Here is a 24,164-nt window from a genome sequence, read left to right as displayed (position 1 = left end):
TTAGGTACGATACAACAAGTAACCACTAAATGTAGTTACTGGTGGATACTTGGCGGGTATAGAGCCAGTTGCCAGTCTGAGCCAGACTTCTTGACCATAATTTAACTCTAATAAGGCATTTCCAGTGATTACTCTGTCAGTGTACTTGTTGCTATCAATATTTTCAGCCTGAAAAGTGAGTTTGTCTATTCCATCAATGACCAGATAGCCAGAGGCACGTGGACTGAATGATTCGATGGTATACTCAAAAACATAGACCCCCAGATATGGAACATGGAACTTCCCAGTTGCTGGGGCAAATGAAGCTCCATAGTTGACATCCAGATTGTTAAATCTGATCGGTCCTGGAGTCGTCATTCCATACGTATGAGAGGCAAAAAAAGCCACCATAGGTGCATATCTGTATGAGCCTTTTGAAAAATCTGGAAAGGAATAAAGAAGAATTTCAAATAATATTACATTGCAGACCAGCAACTCGGAGCAGCCAGAAGATCAAAAGCAGTTTTTCTGAAGCCACATCACCCAGTAGCATGAGCAATTGAAATACTATTTCTGAATAATTGTATAAAAAAGTAATTTTCTTCACAATTAGCTCTAGGTGTATCCGCAGGAGAATAATTTTAGAAACAGCAAGGGAACTTTATGTTTCTCTATACTAAGTTATCATTAAGGGAGCTGCTATTTTTCTTTTCTTTCTTTTCCCACCCCCCACAAAGTTTTTTGCACCCCAGGACCTCTTTCATTGTTCATCTGTGTGCGCTGAAGCCAAGAATTTTCTCCACAAATCTTAGACAAACATTGAAGAGGTTTAGCACTCCTGATGTTAAATGAAGGTATAAAAGTATATGTTTTCTTCTTCAAGCTGAGCCTGCACACTATGATTCCCTGCCACTGTACAAATGATTTTATTCACTATTCATATGCTGTCATGAGTGAGAATCAGCCAAATGGCTGCTGAAAGCTGCATAAAATTCACATTTCATGTGGCCTGCATGTAAATTATTTATTTGTTTTCTGGACCTAATAAGCAGACTTTCCACTTATTCTTTTTTGAAATATTTTTCAAGGGCTGCATCCTTTGCTGCTGAAAATCAGAGGCATGTCTAAAATGACTCCTTGAGGCCATAGACCTACACATCATGGTAGTTACTTGTATGTGTAGAGCATTTATGTCTGTGCTGAAGCTAGCATTCCCCAGTGATGTGATTTGCCTCCCCCTTCAAATTCCATGATAACACGTTCAAATACATCTATTGCACAGCCTCCCACTCTGCACAATTCAGCAGAGAGCTCTCCAGCTATTATGGCTGGTCCCAGCCCAATTTAATCCCATCATCTGGTCATATTAAAGAATGAGCTCATGAGTCACCCACAGGGATTGATGTCTTCAGCACCAAAACAGGACACTACTACTTGAGTTGGCACTCATTAAAGTGAAATGTGAGATCTTTGACCATCAAATTCACTGTAATTAGGCCCTGGGGCAGAGGCCCATACTACTAGCATATTGCACTACTAAATTCTTTACTCACCAACACTCAGAGAATTGTCATTCACCAGCTTAGTACTGCAGTTGACTCCTCCAAAGGGGTGTCGACAAGCACAAATAAAACTCTGTCTGTCATTGATGCAGGTTCCACCATTCTGGCACGGGGAACTGACACATGCTGAATACTGCCCTGTGGTAGAGAGGAAGGAGACCCAACAACCTCAATTGCAACGGCACTATAGGGACACTTCCCAAATTTTCAGTATTTTGGAAAATCTCTTTGTCAATGCATAAAGCTGGTGGAATTTATGCCGAGGTTCTGTGTGAAGATCCTTTCCAGGCTGCCCAGATCCTTCAGTAGTCCAGACTCATTCTTTGCCTGAACACAGCTAGCCTCCAAGATATTTAGAATTACCTATAAATGCTGAGTTCTGCTTGCCTTGGAGGGTAATAAGATGAAGGATATTACAAATCTAACTTCTTTGGAGAGTTGCACTCAACAAACGTTATGAGAACTATCAAAAGTTTGGGATATCTAAACAGCTGGGATTGTACAGTCCAAGAGACCCCTGTCAAGAAACACCAACCCCTTCTTGCTCTTTCCTTCCCTTCTGTCCTCCTTAATTTAATGACTTCCCTCCCTGTAATAGAGGTTTAAAGGCAGCAAAGCCTGGCTACAGCCAAGCATTAGGAAAGCCTCCTTCTGGTGTTCCCTTCACACATCTTTCTAGAATATCTAAGGCAGGGTGGCCCTATAGATGGTCCTCAGGACACATTCAGTCTGGAGGATACTTATTCCCACAAGGAAATGGTGGGGGGGACACTGAGAATCCACCCATCCCTACCACAGCTTGGCACAGAGACCCATAGTCCACCCAGCACCAGCTGCTCACTTCCCCCTTCTAGGTGGTCACAGTGGCAGTGGACCTCTTGTGCTGAGCCCCACACAGCTGGCTCAGCCTCCTTCTTCCCTTCTTGTATGGTAGTCCTCAGACACTACAGCACTTGAAGGCACGGGAGAAAATCAGGCAGTCTGCAATTGTGTGATTAAAGAAACATGCTGGATCAGTTAATTAACCTTTACTAAAAATGGGAACGTGCTGAGAGGTGTGGAGCTTATGATACTGCAGCAGCCCTTCAGAAACAAACAGCAAAACCTGGAAGAGACAATACTAACATAGCAAATTTTATCTGGATTTTTTTTATATCAAATAAAGACAAAAGAAATAGCTACCCTCCTGCTGGTTCAGGCAAATCAGTGCTTTGGTTGGCTTTCACTAGTGCAGGCACAGAAGGCTGCTTTTTTTCAGACAGAGACAGCTTATCCTTGGGCAGACCAAAGCAGAGGTTTTGTACTGCTGGTGTGCAGGCTGGACTGTCTGGTCCATGGTGTGACTCCTCCAGACGTGTCACAAGCATTGCAGGAGAGCCTGGCTACTGGTGATGAAAGACCTAAAATGCTATCCAAACCACTGCCAGTACTTGCCCTTGCCCATAAATAACTCAACTCCAGGCTACCTACCAAGACTGTGGTAAAAGCTTTCTATTGCACACAACAGAATTTATACTAAACAGGTGGCTGAGGATGTCCTTGTCTTTCTTCTTCTCTGAGCTGGCCAGATCAACCCCAGCCAACATGGAGAAGTCTGTCAGTCCAGTGCTGCTGAGCTCTGAGAGAGGAACTACTCAGTGTAATTGTATAATGTGTTATCATGGCAGTTTGGGGGGAAGAACACTCAGGCCACATTAAAAATTAAATATTGCTATGAAAAATTCTGAACACAAAGCATTCCCAAGCCATACATTTTTTCTCTTCTCTTGCTTTGGTCAAATAAAAGTTCAGATGTTGTAGAATATAAACCTTTTCTTTACCAGAAATTACCATCAGAGCTCTGGAAGGAGAACTCCACAGAGTCCTGTGATGGTAAATCTAAATTGGTGGGTGACAAGTGAAAAAGCCTTTCATAAGGGAATCTACTTATCCCCAGGGAAATATTGAACCAGATCTTCACATAGATATTTCAGTAATGCCCATAGTTATCTTCAGATTCCCATCCAGCCATTTCACAGACTGCGGCATTAAGGCAAACTATTTCCATGAGAAATTTTAGTTCAGTGAGCAGAATGCTAAAGCATATTGCATGGTGCCACTTGCACTTGCACTGATGGAGCTCATGGACTTAAAAACATAACAGTAAGTCCCTTCACAGAAAATAAGGTCCACCCCATAATGCCTCAAAGAAAACAATTTAGGACTGTTGTGACTGGGGTCACAGCAGAGCAACTGGACGTGAGGAAATACTATTTTTCTTTTCAGATAATAGTTTTGCTGCACACTTAATTGAAGTTGTTTTTCACTCCTATTTACAGCAGGCATGCATGACATTTCACTCATATTTACCAAGTACGTATTTACCCAGTGTGAAAGGAAAGCAGAAAAGGAAGGAGAACAGCTCATTGTGCTGACTGTATCATATTCCAAAATACAAAAGCTTTGTCTAAGAACACGGCAGCCTCCCTGCTAATTGGCCTCTGCTTATCATAAACAAGGAGTAAACCCAAGAAACAGGAAAAAGATCACAAAAAGGAAATGATAATGAGATTGAGGGTAGTGTTTTAACAGTCTGCTGAGGAATGACTTTGCCTGAACTTAACCTTGGAGTTAAATCAAATTGAGACACAGCTTTGCCTACAATAAATTAACCCTCCAGGTGCAGCACTGCTTAAGAGCACCGGGGGAGCCTTCCAGAACTAGAAGAAGCTGTGGAAAGGTTTGAGTCAAGTTAGGATTTTCAGCATAAGAGGCAAATGCCCTAGATCTCCACTGAGCAGGTGATCTCTGTGTAACTTCTGTGTGATCTCACAATAGCATGGTTTTGCCATCATTTCTGGTGAGGCTGTTCCTCTGCCCAGTATTCCCTTTCTTTTCCTTGCTGAAGAGCATTCTAAGACACTTTGTCCGTGTTCTCTGCTTGGGGTAGAGATGCCAAGAGATTCAGATTAGAAAAGGATTTCCTACTATAGTACATATCCTTTTTTTTAATTAATCTTTCACAACTTAATAGTGTATATGAGTAAAAGAGAGAGACTTTATAAATTAAAATAAAGGCTTAAACTGCAGCTATCAATAGGACAAAACATACTGAAGGCAGCTGCAATTTACACTGCATATGGCAGGAGCAAGGAGAGCCTGTTAATGCTGAGTTCTGCTGCTCTTCAGGAGGGCAAGCAGCCAGAAGCTCTTTTGGGAAATAGACTGCCAGTGCTGTACAATCGTGTCTTCAAACAAATAATGAGGCTCTGTCAGTATCTACTGGGATGTTGTTTAGAAGCAAATCAAATATTTAGCAATTTAATGGTCTCCTTATGGAAAGAAGTGACTCCAGTGGTTCAATTTGGAAATGTCTGAACAGGGAGTAACTTACCAACATTTTCTCAGTATTTGGTTATTGGCACAGCCAATAAGAGGTTAACAGCCTCTCAGGATGCCCTGGGAGATTGGCAGAACCTAGGAATCTACTAAACCATCTTGCTTGCACAGGGCCAGACTGGCTGTCTGTCTGCTGTACCCAATCACCTCTGGCTTGGCACTCTCAGCCTGACAGCACTGAGAGGCAGGAGCATCCCCAGTCACCTAGATGTGAGCAGTGCCAGGGAGCAGCAGGGGAGGGGCAGCCCCACCAGGGTTGGCACCCAGGAACTGAGGGTGACAGCAGGGCTGGTGCCTCACCTGGAGAGGTGACAAACAGGGCGTGGTAACCAGGGTTAGTCACAGCCCAGCATGACTGAAAAGGCCTGGGATTTTGGTTTGAAGAGAAATGAAGTCCCAGGCCTGTGGGCAGGGTGTGCAGTCTGGGGGCTAGGGCAGGGTGCCCAGGGCAATTAAGGTTCTCAGCGTCCTCAGGGCCCTGACAGAGAATTCAGGTAAGCAGGTGGAGGGTGTCTGAGGTGCAAAAATAACCCACAACAATAAAAAAAAAAAACCACAAAGTACAAAGATTCACCTGCAGTGCTCTTGGGGAAAAAGCAAGGAGGACAGGTGCCTCAGCTGTACTCTCCAGTTTGGGTGGGGGAAGGTTGTCAAGACTGATCTGAGCTACCTTGACTCTGGCAACCCTGCTTCTCTGTTAAGCAGAAGTATCTAATGCTTCCAGTGCAATGATTTCAGGACCACTACATTAAAAATAACAAAACAGTTTCATCTACCCACTAGTCTAAAGAGTTATGAGGCAAAATTGAAGTATGTCATTGAACTGAACTAAAATAACCATCAAACTTGTGCAATTAAAACACAAGGTGGAAAACATTTAGATTAATTTCACTGCAGGCTTGGAGGATGAAGTGGTGATGGAAACTTGCATTTCTGTTAGGAGTCAGAAGTCAAAATCAAAAATAAGACACAGAAAATGAGAATGAAAAGAAATTGCCTGTCTCTCACATGGATACACTGTTTTAAATATATAAATGTTGCACTCTCAGTTATTCACATTGATGGGAGGGTAGTACAATCTGAATAAAGAAAAACTGCAACTAATACAAGAGATGCAACCAGAGAGTGCCTTCACCTCTGGAAAGCACAGTAGCCTCTAGATTCTTCAGAAAACAGACACAGCACTCAATGGCAATGGGGAAACTGGAACTGAGCTAAGCTGCCCTCACATTTCTGCAGCAGAACAGTGCACTGGAAGGTAGGACCAGACGTAATCCATAACCAAGACTAATGAAGTTTACTGTCTGTTTTTTCTTTAAAGGCTGTCGTCTTCCCTACGTTAGATACTTGAAGCAGTCTTAAGACCATCACTTTTTATCTACCCTGGGTTGCCATTACAGTTAGTATCAGATAAAGTGTTAAATTTTTCACCCCTCATACATGCATTGGAGCCTCTAGCTGACATAAACCTATTCTTTTGTACATTCCACAGTGTGGGAGGTCTCCAAACCCCTGTGTCCCTGCATACACAATGCAAACTCACATTTTTTCCCCTTGATTTCAAATAACTGCTGGGGAAAACTTTACCTCAGGGCCAAAGCCTGAACACAATGAAAATCCCAGTATATTAGACCAGGACCAAATATTGAACATATTGGAGACAATGAGAAATTTTTTTCATCTCTTTCTAGAATTTTATTCTGGTCTTTCTGAATTTAAAAAGATGATCTAAGATCAAAGACATTTTATTTTTAGCCAGTTATGCCTTAGGGTTTCTTCTAGAAACTTTAGTAGAGTCAGCACATATCTCTGAATAGTCTCCTGGAAGTTGAGAGGAAAAGCTTTTCTGGACAAGTAAAACCTATCCAGGAAGAAGATGGATATTTGTTAATTAAAATAATGGTCTTACTTCTTTAATGTACAGAAGTGTACTGTATGGCTTTGCTAGGGGTGAGATAGCATTGAGTGCAAAAGCTCATTATTGACAGCAATGTTTATACAGACTTTTCCATGTAGAAACCTTGCTTAAACACAGAGGGCTTTTCAATGCCTGCACTTTCTGTAAGAGTAAGCATACACCCAATGCTATCAAGCAAGCTATTTGTTAAAATTCAGCATGAGATAAATAATAAATAGGAAAGACACTAATTCATTAATGTGAAGTAAAAAACAGAGCAGGTGGCAGTTTCCTGTGCTCCAGGCAGGTAGCACCAGTGACATTTTCAACAAAGTAGAAAATTCAGGAAGGATCAAAGGCATCATATCTTACTCTCCCTCTATTTTATTTCTGAACAAGGGTATTTCTATCCTGTGGAGTGGCAGGAAGAGGCAGGAAACAGAAATGACTGAGAAAGAATTGCCATTTTTAATATCAAAATATTAAAATTATTTTGTAGCAAGAATTTAGCAAATCTTGGTGTGTTTTTAAATGGGACTGACTGTTGGAATAGCTGTGTGTCCTTTCTAACTGAAAAGTTAACCAAGAACTGAAACATTTCAGCAGAGATGGCTTCCACCAGAAGGCAAGCTACTCATGGGACTGGGGCTTCATATGAGATCTTTCCCATTGATTGCTGAAAAGTGCTGTACCTAGAACAGGAGGAGATGAAGGAGGGAGGGGGCAAAAGGAGACTACCCATGGTCTTAGCACATGAACAGGACTGGTGGTTCTTACTACCTCCACATCTGCCTACAGCAGGGACCAAATATCTTCTCAGAAATGTTGGTAAGTTTAGAATACTTTGCAGGAAACATTTAGGTCTGGATCTCCAAAAGTATCTGGACATGTATCTGTCATTGAGGAATCTGTTTTATTTTAATGAGAATTAGAGTCCTCTAAGATTTATACTCAATCACTCTTCATTTTCTGGATTTTTCCAGGCATTATATTGCTATAAAACATTTAGCTTTTTTGCTATTGATGCTCTCTCATATCTCATTCCCAAAGTCATAATTCAGAGTTTGAATTTCTATTAATTCATCCACATTAATTCAATTCACATGATGACTTTTGAATTTAGGTTCAGAAGCTAATCACACTCAAAATTTCTTTTTTAAGAATGGCAGCTCCTTTTCAGCTGAGCTGTTCTCCAGATGAACTGGAGTCAAACCTACATTATTGGCTGGGTTCCTGATTCAGCAAGAACACACTGTTGTAATTGTAACTGCACTCATAATCTCAATGGAGTACTGAAGGAGATGACAAAAGCCTCATTCCAGTGATTTCGTGCATCCATTTGCTTCAGGGTTTTTATACTTTCCATCCTTACTGGCACTGCAGAATACAGATGCAGCTCCAGATTTCTCACTTGGTTTGCACGGTTTCTACTGAAAGGGCTAATTGAGACGTAGGCACAAAATTCTTGCAGTTTAGATTTGGTCTGAATTGTCAGTTACATTTGAAAGGTCAGGTTCTCAGCTGAGTTTGTGAGCATGGACATATACCTTAAACTGATCAGATGTGAATTTATTAGGAAAAAATTAAATGGAGCTTCCAGATACCTTAGTGCAGAGTTTCCTCGTAAGAAAAATAAATTCTCTTGTAAGCAAGAGACTAGAGTAACCTCAGGTTCCTCTGCAACACTCCTTATGGCAGCCTTTAGACTTTTTATTCACTCTCGGTCAAGATCTGCCACCTCAGTTTATCTCAATGGTTACATAAGACTTTACTACAAAGACATTAGGTTTTAGTAGAGTAAATGCAGTACCTGAATCTATAGTATTGTCCGCATTTCTCTGACTTCGGCTTGCCAGGGTCATGGTGACATTTGCTGCCCCTTTCTTCACTGGGGCTGGCTTCTTTATAACTGGTTTCACCTGCTTCTGAAGTTTGGTGACATTGTTCATTGCATTTGCCACTGATACGTCAACACGCTGGGTTAAATTTGCCAAGATAGTTCCTGCTTTTAGTTCAAGCACAGACTCAACCAGCTCTTTGAGGCCTCTCTGCAGCAGGGGGATATCTGGCTGAGCAAGTTTAACCAGCAGAGGGACACTCGCATTCACCTCCTGGATGCTGCTGTGGGTCTCCTGACACAGGGCCCAGGCCTCGTGAGCAGTCCTGTTCAGAAGGGGAACGCTGTTTGACAGGCGGATCGACTTCGCTTCCAGGGCCTTGACCCTGGAACTCAGTGTCTGGAGCTGAAGTGAGACCACTTGCTCTTTCTCTGTTGAGGCAGCTTTGGTTTTTTTCAGCGAGACACAGTTGTTGGCCAAAAACTTGGAAATTTTTGACTCCACGTTCAGAAGGCGAACCCCATGGTCCTTTAGTCCCTCCACAGAGTCAAATAGCTTCTCTTCCAGGCGGCTGATATCTTCTTGCTGATTTTCCACCTTTGATGATGTTTCATTTAAAATATAGAAAACTCTTCTGAAATTGTTGAGGATATTTTTGTCAGACTCCTCATATGGAAGGTCAGATGCCTGTGAAGTGATTTCATACTTCTTGCCCATGATCAGTGTTTGGAGGGATTCGTTCAGCTGTTGGAACTGGGGAATGAAAGCCAGGAGGATGTCCAGCTTCTCAGCTCTGCCACAGCAGACTTCAGTCTCATTTCTTAAAGCATGGAATGTATCTTTCAGTACATAGCTATCTTGAATAGAATCAATAGCACTGTTTATTACTATCATGGTCTTGTTTAAACCATCTTCTATTTCCATGGAGCATTCATTAACTCGACTCTCAAACAATTCCTGATAAGCTTGAGATTCATTTTTAAGTCCTTCCTGAGCTTTGGAAAGCTCCTTAATTGTGGAACTCATTCTGTTAATCACAGTAGTGAGGTTTGCAAGCTTCTCATTGATTTCTTCGGCTTGGATTTGTTGTTCATACTCTGAAGTCAGACTAAACGGTACCCCTTGTTCAATCAAGGGTTGCAGGATCTCCATATCATAGCACAAATCATTAATTTGCTCATTCATTTTGCTCATCTTATTGTCCAGTGGAAGGATCAGGTCAGAAAGGCTTTTGTTGAGGACAAGCACATTCTCCTGGGTTGCTGCCAGCTGTATTTCAAAATCCTTTCTGCTCTCTGACAACATGTCATCACAGATTCCCAGAACAGAGTCTCTCTGAATTTCCAGTGCAACACTGAGATTGCTGATCTTGCTGTCTTGGACTCTTAAATCATCATAGATCTGCAGCACCATCACACCTTGTTTCTTAACTTTCTCATGCAGTGTGAACAAGTATTCTGTAACATTGTATTCCGTGTCTTTTTCTGCTGAAGGGATATTTTGGCTTGAAGACTGTTCAGCTGATAACAGTTGTTCATGAGCATCTTTCATTTCAGTAAGAGTCCTATTTAAAGATTCATAATAAATAACACTTCTTGACTGTTGATGCTCCAAGTTATCTTCCAAGGATTTCTGCTTTTCCTGTAAAGCTTTCATAGGCTTGTCACAAGTGAGGGTCATTTCCTCTTTCATCTGGACAATATGACTCTTTAGCTCCAAAATGTCAAGCTTTGTTGGCCCACTGTCTTTCTCCTGAGCAAATTTTTGCTGAGTTTCATTCAGATGCTTGACAAATTCTTTTATATTTTCAAGGTCATCTGACAAACTAGACACAGTCTTGAAAATTTGAGCCACGCTTTCTTGCATTTCCCCTTGAAATACCTTAAAGTGTTCTCTGACAACATCTTTGACTAATTCATTAATACTTCTGGATTTGATACCTTTTGGGGAAAAAGAGAAATATGGAAACAATCAAACCAATTTTGTTAGCACCATCTACTTTTTTTTCTCCAACATGAGAAAACACAGCACTTTACAGGAATAAAGCACAAATCCCTGCCTTAATTTACCCACTCATACAGCAAAATTTACAGCTGAGGAATGTAGAGGATTGCTAATAGTGGTTTGAAGACTAATCCCTCTAAAAGGACCTTCTACTGAAATCAATGGAACTTTTGCTATTATTTCAAAAGGGCAAACTCAGATTCTGCGTGTGGTGTCAGCTTTGTTCTCGTAGCTAAGCTGTTTCTGAGCACTGAAATGAGGAGATCTATGTGCTTTTGTGGCTCGCTCATAAGAAAATGATGTGCCCTTTCTCCACTGGGAAGGTAAGGAAAAAACACCTGCTTTATCAACCTTACAATCAAGAAGTGAAAGCAGAGATTGTTACCTTCCTATTGTATTGTGTCTGCAACACAATATAGTGAGAAAGAAGCAAAATGAAAAGAATAGCCTTACTGAATATCTGAGGTTAGTAACACGACAACTGCTGCAAAAGCAGATATTTTAAAGATACAAACCTAGGAATACTGATCCTGAAATGTGCTAGGCAGAGGTGAATGTGTGGGAATTTTACTCCTGTAAATAACATCAAGTATGTCTCCTGTAAATAACATCAAGTATGTCTCCTGTATAGCCTTAGATGGGTTAAGACAGTCATCAGGTATAATTCATTGAGAGTGTTGCATGACATATTTGAATTAAAGCAGTAGTTGCAGCCAGCTTGTGGTGCAACAGTTAAACCTTTCAACCTCTACAATGCCTTGATGACCATCAGTTCTCCGATTAAAACTGCACTGATAAAAGCAGAAATTCTGCTGCCATCCTGTATTTTCCTATCAACTGTTTTTATAACTTGGATTTCATTGCTTCATCTCTAAAACACCAAGGCAAGTTCTGAAATCTTGTTTGAAAGTATGTTCTCAGCACGAGCAGTAAAATGGCAGGAAATCAGACCCATGAAACCCAACACGACCTTGGGCTCTAAGGGTGCAAAACGATTCCAAATAAAATTGATTTTGTTCATCAAGCTAGAAAAGCTCAGTCCTTTTTCTGTTGAGGAGATCCGTTTGAGTTGTGCATGTGTTTCAGCTGGAAACAGAAATAAAGTAGTTGATAAAATTTACTTTTTATGAACCATAAGTGTGTCTCAATCTTCATTATATCTGGTAAAATGGACAGTAAAGACCTCTGATACTTAGAGGAGAAATCTGCCACTTGTTCAGGTGGTGGGTTTTTTTTCAAGGCAGGATTTAACAGGCAGGTGCAATAAATTTGCTAGCCTAGAAAAGAACCACTTCAGAACAGTAGCATGAAGTTTCCTAAGCAATAAACTCAGTCAACTGTAGTCACAGGTGTCTCAGCCATTTTTTCACAAAGTATAAAATGTAAAAAAAAAAGTGATAATACTGAGATTGTCCTTATTATTGTACTTTTTACTACCTGAATAGCAAGTAAATGGCCAGACAGAGGTACACACATGAATGTGCACACTTATGTACAAAGTTTTGTCAGCAAACTTCAGTGTAGGAAAAACAGTAAGATAAGATTCCTGAGAATAGGGAAGTCCTGGCAGCTGAGAGGAAGAACTAATATATGAATACGGTGTAAAATAACTGACATGGAGAGAAACCACTGTAACTGATGATTTGGTCAGGTTACTCTGTGATGCTGAAAAATATTCTGTGCTTTAAGAGGTTCAGTGGACTGTGAATAAAAGTTTAATGGCTGTGGAAATAAACAAGGCTACTCTACGCATTCTGTGAGGAATTAAATTTCTTCATCTCAGCAATCAATCTTAATAACAGACCACCCTACTGCACAAGATCATCCATGGGACCTATACTGGCCTTTAATTTCTGTGGCAGTCAAGAAACTGCCAGCCTCACTCTCTCCCATTCTTGCTCTATTTATCTGGATCATGGGTGTTGTGTGGAGCTCAGCTTTTGTTTTCAGGTGTTCTTGTTATCAAGGGGGTGGAGCCTGATAAACCAGGCAGCTTTGGGTTTCTCTCCCTTATTTGATGGCTAGAACAACTAAGTACTTGGAAATCAAGTTTTGTTCCAAAGTTCCCTAGAGGATATGGGAGCACACTTCTCTGCAGAAAGACCTGACCCAAACTTGTGTTGTAGGTGACAGCTGGGTATATTCTTAAGCTTGAGCTAGGAATAATCACGAGTACATTCATTAATGTAACTCAGTTTATCTGTTGCTCATTTTGAAACAGAAAGGTCCAAACTACCTGTGAACATTAAAGATCTCTTGCACTTTTTATGAGATTATAAATTTTAATTTTAACTCCCTGGCTGAAATCCTAAGCGTGTAATTACTTTGTGTCAACATATACTCCCTTTGCAGTTTCAGTTATTTGAAGAAAAATGTGCAAAATAAACGTCTGCACACAGGAGACCGAGTTAAGGTATACATCCAGCTGCAAATTAGTTTTCTGACTTGGAAGTGGTTAACTCTCCATTGTTGAGTTCATTTTAAAGCACTGTACATTTTAGTAATGAAGAGGAAAGGAGTCTATAAAAAGGCTTGATACAGAGTCAAAGTAGGAAGAAAGAACAGTAAGAAGTAAGCTGAGTATATTAAAGGGAAAACACTAAATTATTTTCTCTAAGTGAAAAGTAGGAACAGTCTCCTGAGTCCTAAAAACCATTCAAAAAATGCACAACAGATTCTACTAATCAAATTGGAGGAGCATATCAGTTACTATAGTGAGCATTGCCCTGTATCAACAAACGACAGCTTTGTGGGACAAAAGTCTATTTACAGATGAAACCAAGAAATAAAGACTTACTTCTAACAAACCCTGACAGAAAGCTGGACAGCCATTAGAACTTCTGTGATAAGAAAAAAGGTGATATGGATATGAGCAAAACACCTGGACACCATGGGAAGAAAACAGAAAAGCAGGTGAAGAAAGAATTGTCAATAGCACGAAGCAACTATAGACTTAACAGTTCTTCAAAAGCACATGGCTTCAGGGTGGCTGTGTTAGTGGGGAAAGTTGTGTTTTGTTTTGGGAGAGCTTCTAAGAGTAATTTTTAGCAAGTCTAATATGCCTACACTGCACATATGTAACAAGGTAGAGGACAGCATGGAAATAACTTCCAGCCTCTGATACTTTAGGATGCTCATTGCCCACTTGCAGTAGGACTGACTGATAATTCCCTGGAGAGGAACTGCAGTTGGCCTTTGACATTACACATACAAGAACAAGGTTAGTGCACATATACACCAATCCTGTTCTCTCTCCCCTGCTTTTTTTTTTATAAAAGCCACAAATAACCTGTAATGGAGTGCCCATAACTAGAGTCAAGGAAAGTAGTTAATAGCAGCATTTTCACTAGAGATACTTGATTAGGGGGTAGATGGAGAACATAAATAAAAAAAAATGGTCATCAACTGGAGATTTCATCTAGGCAGGTACAACAGAACATGGCAGACAAAAACAATAAAGACTTGAAACACATTTGCAGAGAAGTGTGAAATAAGTAGGGTTTTTTGGTACTATACCTTTTAGTTAGGACTTGGACCCTTAAATATAGGTAAAGAATGGAGAAATAGGAGCACAGGATGCAGCAAAAGAATTCTTGGAAGAGCATGAAAATGACAGCTAGAATGAGTGGAATATAAAAAAGGATGAAGAGAAAGCAGAAGGGAAATGGGAAATATTCAAAGACAAATTAAATGTATGCCCAAGGGTCAAGAATGCCATTTAGCAATATGTGGAGAGGTGAACGCAGGTCACTGAGTGAAAGATGGGATAAACTTGATCCAGGGTACAAGACAGCCATCTAGCACGTGGCATGAGCAACTCAGGAGACAGAGGACTGAAAATAAAAGAAATGGGACCACACTTGATAAATTCGAGGGAGATGCAAAGGCATTTATTTTTTCATTAAGTTTTATCCCAGTGTAAGGAGCCAGGGTTCCCTTGTTCTATTTTTAAAGAACAGAAAAGTCCTCTGGATTCTAAAATGTAAAACTAATAGTTTGGGGGAAAATTCTGCAAAATGAGAAAAACGTTGCACATCAAAGAAATGAAAGCTTCGGTCCCAATCTGTTTGTTAAGCACCATTTGTAGCTGGATAACAAACAGATCCTGCTGCAGGATTCACAAAGAATGGATGTATAATTCTGTTTGAAAGGGTCTGTCCAACCTCCTGATCCCTGGCTGTGTCTTTCTCATCTACTGAACATGAGTACGGGTGTTTATCGAAGGCAGCCAAATACGATCAGAGGCAAATTATTCACCAGGGTGTTTGTCATGTTATAAATATAACCACCACACACTCCCTCATATGCTTCCCTTGCATAAATGAATTACGTATTAAAGTTTAAAGAATATTAACTAAATTAGGTTGCAAAGTAAACACTGCATCCTTTAGCAGCTGTCAGATAAACAAAAAACAGAGATAAGAATATTTGCAGAAGCTCTAAGTATATGAAAATACCTGGACAGTGTCTTAAGTTACCATATAGATGATGTAGTACCCAAGAACATAACTTTTTTTGTCATTATAAAAGACACCATAACAAATGTCAAAATAAACGAATCCCTCTATTATGAAATGAAACTTAAAAAAAAAAAAAAGAGTTCTCTCTATAAATGATGAACAATTAGATAGGACAGTCTATGAGTGTTTTTAGCATTTTTTTTTTCTCGTACCTTTAACAGGGTGAGTGATTACATTAATTTATTTTCCTTACCTTTTAAAAAAGACTGGAAGTCTCTGCCTTTATCTTCATTGATTTTGCCTTCCAGAGAAGAAAGCGTCTTGCTCACATCATTCATCGCAGTAGCAATGCTGTCAACTTTCTTCTGTAGAAAAGTCAGTTTCATCTCCTGGTTGCTAATCTTCTCGTTCATTTTTTGTGTTAGTGCTTTGTCAGAGAGCAAAATGAGAAGGAAAAAAAAGGTAGTGTAAAAACATTGGAGGGGGAAGAAAATGTAAGTGACTTGACATACATTAGCTGGAAGTGGGCTTAAAAGCTTCTGAATTTTTAGTCTTGAGTGAATCATCCTGATTTTTGTCATGTATTAGTGACATTCAGCAGCACAGCAATAAATTACTGGAGCATCTGTATCCCTTATTTAAAAAAAAACCATAATTTTACAAGAGTATTTTGAAGGTTAGTATATTTTAATCAATATAATACCATTCTTCCTCCTCCTAGCACTCTACAGGGAATTCAGTTGACTCTTACATAGTCTAGCTCCTTTAACACAATCACAAAAGCACTGATTTTTACTTATCATTTATAACACAATTTCCTGAATTTGCAAGGCTAGTTTCTGAAGGAATACATGATCTTTCAATGTTGGGGTCAAAGTAAACACTTGTTCAACACAGCAGCAAGGCAGAAAAAAACAGCTAATAGATAAATAGCTTGGGAATAATCATTACTTCGTCATTACAGAAAGATTCCCAACCTGTGAAGTCAAGTTTATTTTAAAAACTGCCCTGTTCCTGACACTTGTAGTCTCTTGAGGTATAACAAGGCCTAGCTGGGTGCTTTTAAGACAGGTAGTTGAGAAGACTGCCTTGGTCCTGCAAATTAAGACTCCATATGACTTCAAGCCATTAGAGTTTCACAGTTGACAGGAATGAAACTTCGTCTGGGTTTTTCAGAAGACACTGATAAAATGAAGTGCTCTAATTCCTGTAAGCAAAGCTACAAAATCTCTTCAGTTCCTTCAAAAATTCAGACTAAATGGCCTACCTTAGACACATGAGATATTACCACACATGATTCGGGCCATACTATGACTTAATAAACTGCTCTGCAAGAGGTTCTTTAGCAGTACCTACAAATACTTATTAGCATAAATTTAGAGTATCATTATTGATCTTATGTCATTTTTTAATTATGGCATCTGTATCTTTTTCAAGAGCAGTAAAAAGTTATAGCTGGAAATCATGTAGAAGCATAGAAGCCTAAAGACCACAACAAAACCAAATAAGTAATATGTAAAAAGGCATATTCTTCTGAATAGGCTTTTATTTCTCAAAATTCTAGTATGTAAAAAAAATAAATGTATAATATCTAATTCCAGAGCATTTGGGAAAATCCAGAAAATTGACTAAATGCACCTAGTCAGTGCAGATGAAGTGTGTCAACACTCATGAGAAAGCTCTCCTGTAAAGGCATGTTGATTGTAAAATTCATAATAGGGTGGCTGTTTCAGGTTAGGATGTTAGCATCTCCAGCTGTTCACTTTGTTCATACAGTTTTAGACCCAAAACTGTATTTATAACTCAACCACATAGTTTAGAGCCTGACAACTCTCCCCAGCGACTTTGTGGAGACAAGCTGTTGATGGATTTTTGTCTGAATACTCTTCATCATACTATTACTCTACGACAGACAGACAGGTCTGGAAACTTCTGCTCCTTGTTCAATCTCTAATATGAAAAATTCATTACTGGCTCATGCATAGTCACCCAAACTGATGACTAACCTCCAGGGTGCAATGCTTTCTGCTGTTTGTTTTCTGCCAGTTCCTAATGAAGGGGGAAGACAAGCTGTACAGGTGAACCTGAAAGTGAGGTTTGTATGTGGCATGGCTGCATAGTGAGGGCTGGAAACAGCATCTGGCTTGTAGAGTCTGGCAACTGCTGATGGAACAAGAGTCCTGGCCCCAGGTTGTGTTTGCAGGGTTGGCAGTCAGAACAGGTTTCTCTCTCCTTCTAAACTGACCTCATTTGATTTAAAAATAACTGAAAAGCAATGAACTTAGAGCTCAGAGATTCCAATTTCAGAGTTATTTTTGAGAATAGAATTCCTACTAAGAGAAGTGACACGTTTTAATGCACTATTGATCAAGCTCACTTTTTCATAGGGGTTCTGTCTGCTCTACTAGACATCCTCCTCCCTCCAGCCCTGGGAAACTTGTTTGCTCACATGGTGTCACCAAAGCACAACAGCCTTGTCCTAACTCCCATTTGAAAATACCTTTCTATATCTCCATGCAATATTCAGTCTTTCCCTCTCCCACCTATGCTTTCTAATATTCCTATTGTCTATTATGATTTAAAATAAAACGTATTCATGGACATAAGCACATACATGTGTACTGTCTCCATAAAACCCTGTGGCAGTCTGGATTCTGACATCCTGTTCACCCAGCATGCCTGAATATCCCAGCACCAGAACAGTATATTGACAACCACAACACACAGATCTGAGAACATAACTTGTCTTATTATTTGGTTCCACAAAATGTTTTTTTTTGATATAGGCCAACTGTGTGAGTGATGATAACACCATAGTGTGCAACAGCTGATGCTAATACAAAAAAACCCGTGTAGATATCCATAATGGGAACACCAACAGAAAAGGGAGGTGGTAAAAAGGTTAATGGAACTTGCCTCCTTTACACTGTCTTTCACATCTTGTCCATCTTCTGGCTTCTCACTGTGTAAACTACAAGCTCATTTGACAGTACGTAGAGAACTCTGCCAAATAACATGCATATAATTTGCCACCAAAAATTTACCTGACAAATACACTGTCACTCACTGCTGGGGAGTATATCACAAGCAGAGAATAATTTTTTTTCGAACAACTTCCTTATTTGAGCATGTTTCACATATTTCTTTTGTTTTATTTAAACACGATATGCTGATTGTTGGCAGTCCTCTGAGTACACAAATTTCCTAAGTAATTCTGCATTACCAACATCTCTATACCTTCAAAGGCATACACACTTTCAGTTGGTACATACCAGAGTACAATATAGTCTTCAAATTACTTGAATACTTCCAGATCATGGCTATCCTTTCATGTTTCTTTATAATGAACACTTAATATTTGAATTCCTGGTTAATTGGAATGATCTGACAAACCATGATTGTTTCTGCTCCCAGTTTAGTGAGTTTGCAAACACGCCTGGAATGAATAAAATTCTTTCCCATGAACACTTATGCAGACAACTATGAAATTAATTTTCTGGAACATTTGTGCTGGTAAACTTTAAATCACACAGATGGTAATGGAAAACAAATATAAAGGAAAGTGAGCACACCCATCAATTCTAGAGACTACAAGATAGAGAAACTTCTCATACATGAGTCACCTGAGATAACTTTTCAATGTAGATCTACATTTAAATAAAAATGTTTTTATCACTAACTAGCTCTTACAGTGATGAAATCTATAAATTCCCTTGCAAGAGAACATTGATGTTATGTTCCAAAACCTTACAGTCTAGATAGGTTGAAATAAACACAGCACTGAGCAAATAGATAGTGTAATAAGAAACAGCCTCAAACACCTGTGGTATAAAGCTGTAAATTGTCCCTGAGTTGCTTAGCTATTTGATCATCCTAGATGGAGTAGTTTAAAGTACACCTAGGCTGCCCTTGCTAAAGTCTGAAGTATCATTGTACTGATTTTGAATAAACCACCCATTTTTATAAGAAAATATATAGCAATAATCACATATTCAGATAATACAATTAATATCACTACGTTTTCCTTTATGATCAATGCTTGTCTGTGCCACTCCTAGATTTAGGGATGGGTTTTTTTTTTTTGGCTCTGTCGTTCAGGGCTTGGGGTTCTTTTTCTATTAATTCATCTACTTTACTCAGTAATATAATAGTTTCAATATTTCTGTGCAGAATGATTTTCCTGGGTTTAGTTTAGTCACAAGGCACTATAAATGCTAAGCTACTGGTACCATTAAGTGAGATTCTTCTGCCTGTCTTTGATAAAGACAAGCGTGCCATTGAACCATGACTACTAGAAACTCAAATGGTTCACTCAGGTCCCTTCAGCAGACAGGGATTTTTCTCCAATTGCTTTTGCAGTGATCTTAGGGAGTCTCATGATCAGTGATTGGGCTAGAGGTGATAGTGATTATAGCAGCTGACCTGGCACACTGGGGTCCTGAGGAACTCCTGGTGTCCTCTCACTGACAATTCTGCTGCTTTCAGCCTGGTTGCTGTGTATAAGCGATTGTGGCTCCTGAGCTGAAAGAGGGAGGGAAAAGGAAAGGATGTGAGTGAAATACTGAGCATGACAATTGGGGTTCCACAACAATTCCTATTTCCCTCTGCTGTGTACCAACTTTACCAAAGCCTGCAGTAATTCTTGTTATTTGCTTAGTCCATCTATAACAGCGTGGGACCACATGGATGAAGACAGCAAACAGCTTTATAAACAGCTTCCCAAGACTGGCAGGGGTTGGTACTATTACTAAAATGACAAAACTTGCCTCTCAAAAACAGAATTTTGAAATTTCCAGGGCTAGAGGAATACTTTAGTTTAGTATAAAACAGCACTACAAAGACAATATAAGGATTGCCAACTGTAAAATCAATTAGGTTTTTTAATAGCAACAGAATTAGGTTTGTTGGAACTGATCTTTTTTTTCCCCTTTACAGTTTACACAAGTCTTTAGCAACGGAAATCATCTCCCTAAAAACAATGACAATATTACATTGTAGCAGCACCTAAAGAATAAAAAAAAAATTCAAAACAATGAAATTCCAACAAACATCATTGAAATTTGTGACTGGTATACACATTAAAAAACTTCATGAAGGTGATACATTTGCAAATATTTTCTCTGGTCATGACGTCTGGGGTTTTTTGTGCTTATTTTACATCTCAACCCAAAGACTCCAAAAGTAATTTGCAAAAAGATAGACTACTATTATTACTTCAATATTACAGATGGGGAAACTGAAGTCCTGAAAAATAAAGTGCCTTCACTCCCAAGAAGTAGGAAACAACTGATAGGATAGCTGGGAACTGAACTGAGATTTCCACCTTCCTGATACACTTCTCCAGCCATTAGGCTTAACAATGTAATTTTCATCTCATTATTGTTCAAAAAAATGAAATATGTGCAAAGCAGGTTGCAAATTTGCTAGTAGAGATTCATGCCAATTTTTGTGTGCCTGCTCAGAGCAGGAAGCATTTTGAAGCGGATGTTGTTCCAGCCTGAAGACATCCAAGGAATGCCACTGATGTGGCACTGATGGGATTTGCAGTTTCTAGTACAGTACAAGCAGAATGACTTGGGTATGGTGACACTATTTTCCATTTCAAACATTAAAACCTAGTCTGGCCACAGCATGAGTTTCCAAGGAAACAGAATGGAATGCTGAATCAAGAAATTCCCTATGTTCCATCAGCCTCTTAGTTGTATATATGAGGATCAATAAATTACATTTAAGGGTGATATAACATGTTTTATGTTGTAAATTAGGGGGGGGAGTAACAATTAGGAAAGGAACTCAAGGGAAATTATCATACAAACTGAAAGTTTCATAGAATTTATTGAAATTGGCTGATAAGAAATATAAAAAACCTCAAACACTTATCATTTAAATAGCTTCTGTTATCTTTCTATGGCATGGTTATTGACAGGAGTTAAATACTTGCCAATTCAGCCCAATTCATTACACAGGATTTATCAAGTGGTGATGAGATGATATAATCTATGACAAGGGAGTCAGTTACTTGCCTGTGATAAAGACCAGCTGATCGATGTCCTTTTATTCTTTCATTTACTCATCTTTCTGTTGCTCTAAATGTATTCATTGCCACTGCTAGTGCTACAGACACCAGATTTTTTAAATACTATCCATCTTATCTTTTATCCTCTCTATTAAACGGTCTTACCCACGGCTTCACACTGTGGAACACCCAAACCCTTACAGTTTTATTCACTTTTGGAGTTCCAAGGATATTTATTTAGCACTGTGTGCTTGTTTTACTAATGCTTTAAACTGCTCAGATAACTTAATCCCTGTAAGACCCAGGACATGCTATCACTCTGTTGAGGCAGGAGCAAACCAATAGTGCATTACACTGCTTCTAAAAGCAGCAAGGGCTGTACACAGTGCTGCACACACAAAAAACTCACACAGAGACAACATCTCATATTACACAGTTATTAAATTTCATCATTGTATAGGAAACATACTTCTCAGGCAACATTAGAAATTTAGGGTTTTCATTTGTGAAACAAATGAGCCAGTGGCAATACAGCTTCTCCTACAGCATTCTTCCAGTGTGGCTCAGTCCTTTTCCACAGGGACCACTCTGACACATCATATGGTGATTGGGTCTTATGTGCTCCTTGGTCACAGCTGAGACTTCCTATCCCAAATGCTGAATAGCAGCAGATCTGATGGGAGCACCAGAATGAAACTCTCATAAATACACTCTTTAGGGTAGAAATAGCCATCAGATGACTTGCATTCAAAACCTTTTAAAAAATGGATATGCTATATTCAGTTTAAGCTGAAAAAATAAAATATAAAAAACCTTATACTGCTAGATGCACCTTATGGGTGTCATGTACAATAACAAAACAACACCAACAAAAACCACAAAAAAAAAAAAAAAAAAAAAAAAAAAAACCCAGCCACTCAAAATGCTGAGCAATGAGCTCTTCCAGTTCTTTCAGGAGCTTCAGGGTCCTCAGCACTTCTGAATATCAGGTAACAGATGCACATAGGAATTTAACATCAGGGTGCTATCATGGAATATATTGGCCTAGATGTATAATTTATTGTCCCATGTATTTTTAAACACAGCGTGCAAAATTATTTCAGGGAATATTAAAAATATGGAAATTGGATCTTTTTTTTCCCAATGTATTTTTGATGAAGCAGCAGTGGCTGAAGGGGGGATCCCTGTGGGGAGTTGGGTAGTTTCCTCCCATTCCCTGTGTTACAAAAGGTGAATTGATACCTTTTGTGTCTGCAGCCCACCCCAGGCAGAGTAGCACTCGCTCCCGTGTGGAACATTTTACAGCCATCTGCTGGAGAAACGACATCGCTACCATGCGAGAGAATTCAGTGCTAACAATGGCTATGGCATTGTCAGCAACTCTGAGGACCAGCTGTTTGCTCAAAACCACAGCTGGAGCAGATGGAAATGAATTCATATGTATTAAGTCACCTCAGCCTCACTCCACGGCAAAGCTAAATTTGAACACGGCATGATCTACATTTGAAGGTGCATCTTCCAGTTCTTGAAACCATTTGTGACACAGAAAATAGTCTTCAGGAACCATGTGTGCATGAGCAAACTGAGATTTTTGCCCCTTAGATGTTACTTACACACACAGGGTTTTCTCCAGCTGAAGGATGAAAAGTTAAATAAAGCAGTGTTTAGTAAAAATGACATCATGAACTTTGCAACTTCCAAGCCCTTCCATTTTAGCAGTTACGCTCCCAGTTAAGCATTTGATATCCCCAAAACAAAATAATGATGTTTAATTTTTGAATTGTCCATATTGCACTGTTTAATAAGACTTGTAAGAAATGATGTCCACATTTTTCCCCTTCTTTAAAGTTTTGTGTAAAATTGCATCGCCAATACTGGACTAGGATCCACATGTTACCCAATTTGGTCATGTGATGCCACATAGGATGTAAAATCAGAAATAGTGTCTCTCTCTCCCCAGAGTCTCTTTGGTTTCACTACTACATTACCTAGAGAAGCATCTGTAACCAAGCAGTTACAATGAGGCTAACTAAATACAGTTTACAGATGTCTCGTGGTAACTATCAGATAGTGACAAGTGTTCCTCCTGCCTCGACTACCAGACTGAAATAGTTATGTCTGATTTCCCTGGGTTTGAGAGAGAACCTTAACCAGAATGTGTTTTGAATCAGCATTTGCTACATGCAAACCACATCACACCAACCGTGCCTTCCCAGGATCTAAAACATATTGTCAGAACACCCCAGTTCCCTGGGCACAGAAACCCCTCTCTCCTTGAGAGGATCAAGTGCTGAGAGGCCAAGCAGAGGGCTCAGCAACTCTGGCAAGCCCCAGTCAGAGCTTAAAAAAGGGCTCTCCCCCTGCTGCTGTAGGAACAGAGTGCCTGAAGACAAGGCTACTGGGCTCCCAACTGCTCGAGTTCATTAGCTGACGTCCCTTCCTGGGAATTGAATAATACAGGCAGGGCTTGTGCTGGTGGTCTGCTCCTCATGGGAGGCCGGATTCCAGAAGCGGGGAAGAAGAGCCTTTCTGACATAACACCTTTCATCCCAATCTCTTTAAGCACTTCTACAAGCATTAATTAATTAAATATCCCAGTGCCCCTGTGAGATAAGTGTCATCTCAATTTTCTAAATGGGTAAACTTGGGTATGCAGATTATAAGTGGCTTCCCCAAGTCATTCAGCAAGTCAGGAGAGGTTTGAAAATAGAACCCGGGAGATGTAATTTCAAACCTGCTCCTGTAACTCTTCACAACATTTTCCTTTATTCTTATTTTTACACAGCTGCCACTATAAATTGAGTTATACACATTTTTTTTTTCTGGTCGTTGCTTCCCTGTTGTTTTGATGCCATTTCAATTTTATCAACTGTAGCTTCTCCCTTCAATAAGCATTTTTTAATCTATTCTTGCTAATGTTTGCATTTTTTAAAAGCAAACCTTTAAAACATCTGATCCATGCCCACTGGACAGCCTTGCTGACTGTGTCCTGTGTTAATAACTGACTCCACGCACAGCTGCACAGAGAAG

At 39.6% G+C, this 24,164-nt stretch overlaps 1 protein-coding gene across 1 annotated transcript in view; it reads right to left on the bottom strand.

Annotated features, from left to right (window-relative positions):
- The window catches only part of MMRN1 (multimerin 1), a gene marked incomplete at its 5' end in the record, with an annotated part of 27,469 nt that continues 3,305 nt past the window's right edge, over window positions 1-24,164 (bottom strand). Inside the window, 5 exons of the mRNA XM_008942589.1 lie at window positions 1-422; window positions 1,533-1,679; window positions 8,627-10,594; window positions 15,372-15,545; window positions 19,541-19,639. Coding sequence (XP_008940837.1) covers window positions 1-422; window positions 1,533-1,679; window positions 8,627-10,594; window positions 15,372-15,545; window positions 19,541-19,639 — 2,810 coding nt within the window. The remainder of the gene's footprint in view (window positions 423-1,532; window positions 1,680-8,626; window positions 10,595-15,371; window positions 15,546-19,540; window positions 19,640-24,164) is intronic.

The sequence above is a fragment of the Merops nubicus genome, unplaced genomic scaffold (genome assembly GCF_000691845.1).
Source record: "Merops nubicus isolate BGI_N331 unplaced genomic scaffold, ASM69184v1 scaffold10906, whole genome shotgun sequence".
NCBI lineage: Eukaryota > Metazoa > Chordata > Aves > Coraciiformes > Meropidae > Merops > Merops nubicus.
Note: the sequence above shows the minus strand (reverse complement) of the source record. Positions and strands in the feature narration are given on the sequence as shown.